Here is a 1,567-nt window from a genome sequence, read left to right on the forward strand (position 1 = left end):
AGCATGTTGTATCATCTTTATCATCTGATGGAATATCTTCTCAGCCCGCCGTTCCATCTTCATCATCTGGTGCAGTCTCTTCACGACAAACTGGACGTAGTACTAGCAATGAAGAGCCTCATTGGTTTGTCGATGTTATAGGTACATATAAATTTCAAGTGATTGAGTATTCTTTTTGTTTTCCTCGTTTAATGTTTTAACTTGACTTTATTTTGTTGTAGATGAACGTCAAGTAATCAAAACAATTAGATTGAAGGTTAAGGATGTCCATAACTTGGATAAAGGATTGCGTATAATTGTAGAATTTGATGAATATCATGCAGCAATTGGGAAATCGGCTGGCCTAATTGTTGGAGTTTTAGGGCAGCTAGCAACAAATCCTATGTACTTTCCTATTGGCTTTGAGAAATGGCAATCCATGCCCAAATCTTTTCTGGACCGTGTTTTTAATGATATAATAGTGGTAATTCCATCTAAATTCTTTTGTTTAGTTTGTATCTTTTAGTTGTATATGTAAAACTACAGTAAATTAACTTACTTTATATTTGTGAAGCCTCGATTTTTTTGTACAATTGATCAACAAAAGGCAAAGGCATGGCTTAACAGTTCCATTAACAAAAAGTGGAGGGAGTACAGGCTAAAACTATGGAAGGAGGCTGACGATCCATTATTAAGTAAAGAAGATATCATCAAGAACGTTCAGGATGGCATACCGATGGACCAATGGGCACTGTATGTTACTTATCGCATGAAAGAGGAGACAAAGGTACTTTCTTCTGCTATTGCTACTTCTGCTTCTTCTTCTGTTTCTGTTGCTTTTTTTTTTCTACTGCTTCTCTGCTTCATCTGCTATTGTTGCTTTTTCTTCTTCTGCTACTACTTCTTCTGCTTCTTATTTTGTTTCCGCTGCTTCTTCTGCTATTGTTGCTTCCGCTACTGCTAATTCTGCTTCTTCTTTTGCTTCTGTTGCTTCTTCTTTTGCTTCTGCTTCTTCTGCTATTGTTGCTACTGCTATCTGCTTCTTTAGGCTATCTGCTTCTTTGGACTCTCAAGTCGAAATGCAACTATTAACATTGAGGTGCAGTATTTAGTGAGTTTGGGGATGTTTGCATTACTGTAAAGTCTAACTAGTTTGGGAATGAGGTGCACTGACTAGTGAATTTGTTTGATGTTTAGAGGCGAATTATGTTTTAGGCCTTGTACAAAGCATATTGATGAAATCGTGTGATTTCAACAAGCTCTGTTGGTTAGGGAACAATAACTTTCTGGAGATTAAGTATATTGGGCTTAATTGTTAATGGATCAGGAAGAGGTCTTAGCCTGGTAAGCTAGAGGTTTGATACAATCAACTTTTTCAGACCAGTTGAATAATGTAGTTACGTCGTATTGACTGAAATGTTTTACACAAATTGTCCGAAGGCATTAACACTATCCTTTATAGAAAGCCTCAAAGTGTTGCCTGCTGTCATCTAAAACTTTTTTTTTGGCATTTCTTTTTATGGAAAACAAAGCAGCTGTTTTTCCAGAAAAATGAAAAACATAACAAAGAGATTCTCAGAAATCTTTC

The 1,567-nt window shown here is 36.2% G+C and overlaps 1 protein-coding gene across 1 annotated transcript; it reads left to right on the forward strand.

The window, feature by feature from the left end:
- Positions 1 to 18: 18 nt before the first annotated feature.
- LOC109222795 lies at positions 19 to 1,249 on the forward strand. The gene is made up of 3 exons (XM_019387108.1): positions 19 to 141; positions 222 to 463; positions 554 to 1,249. Exons 2-3 carry the CDS (start codon positions 383 to 385, stop codon positions 941 to 943), a joined length of 471 nt encoding a protein of 156 aa, XP_019242653.1. The 5' UTR covers positions 19 to 141; positions 222 to 382; the 3' UTR covers positions 944 to 1,249.
- The last annotated feature ends 318 nt before the right edge of the window (positions 1,250 to 1,567 follow it).

The sequence above is a fragment of the Nicotiana attenuata genome, unplaced genomic scaffold, assembly GCF_001879085.1.
Source record: "Nicotiana attenuata strain UT unplaced genomic scaffold, NIATTr2, whole genome shotgun sequence".
Classification (NCBI taxonomy): domain Eukaryota; kingdom Viridiplantae; phylum Streptophyta; class Magnoliopsida; order Solanales; family Solanaceae; genus Nicotiana; species Nicotiana attenuata.

What these genes read in the sequence shown, in the direction of transcription:
- LOC109222795 (XM_019387108.1), top strand. Translation starts at nt 383, where the DNA reads ATGTACTTTCCTATTGGCTTTGAGAAATGGCAATCCATGCCCAAATCT. An exon ending in TTTTTAATGATATAATAGTG is followed by an intron (nt 464 to 553) that starts GTAATTCCATCT and finishes ATATTTGTGAAG; the next exon opens with CCTCGATTTTTTTGTACAAT.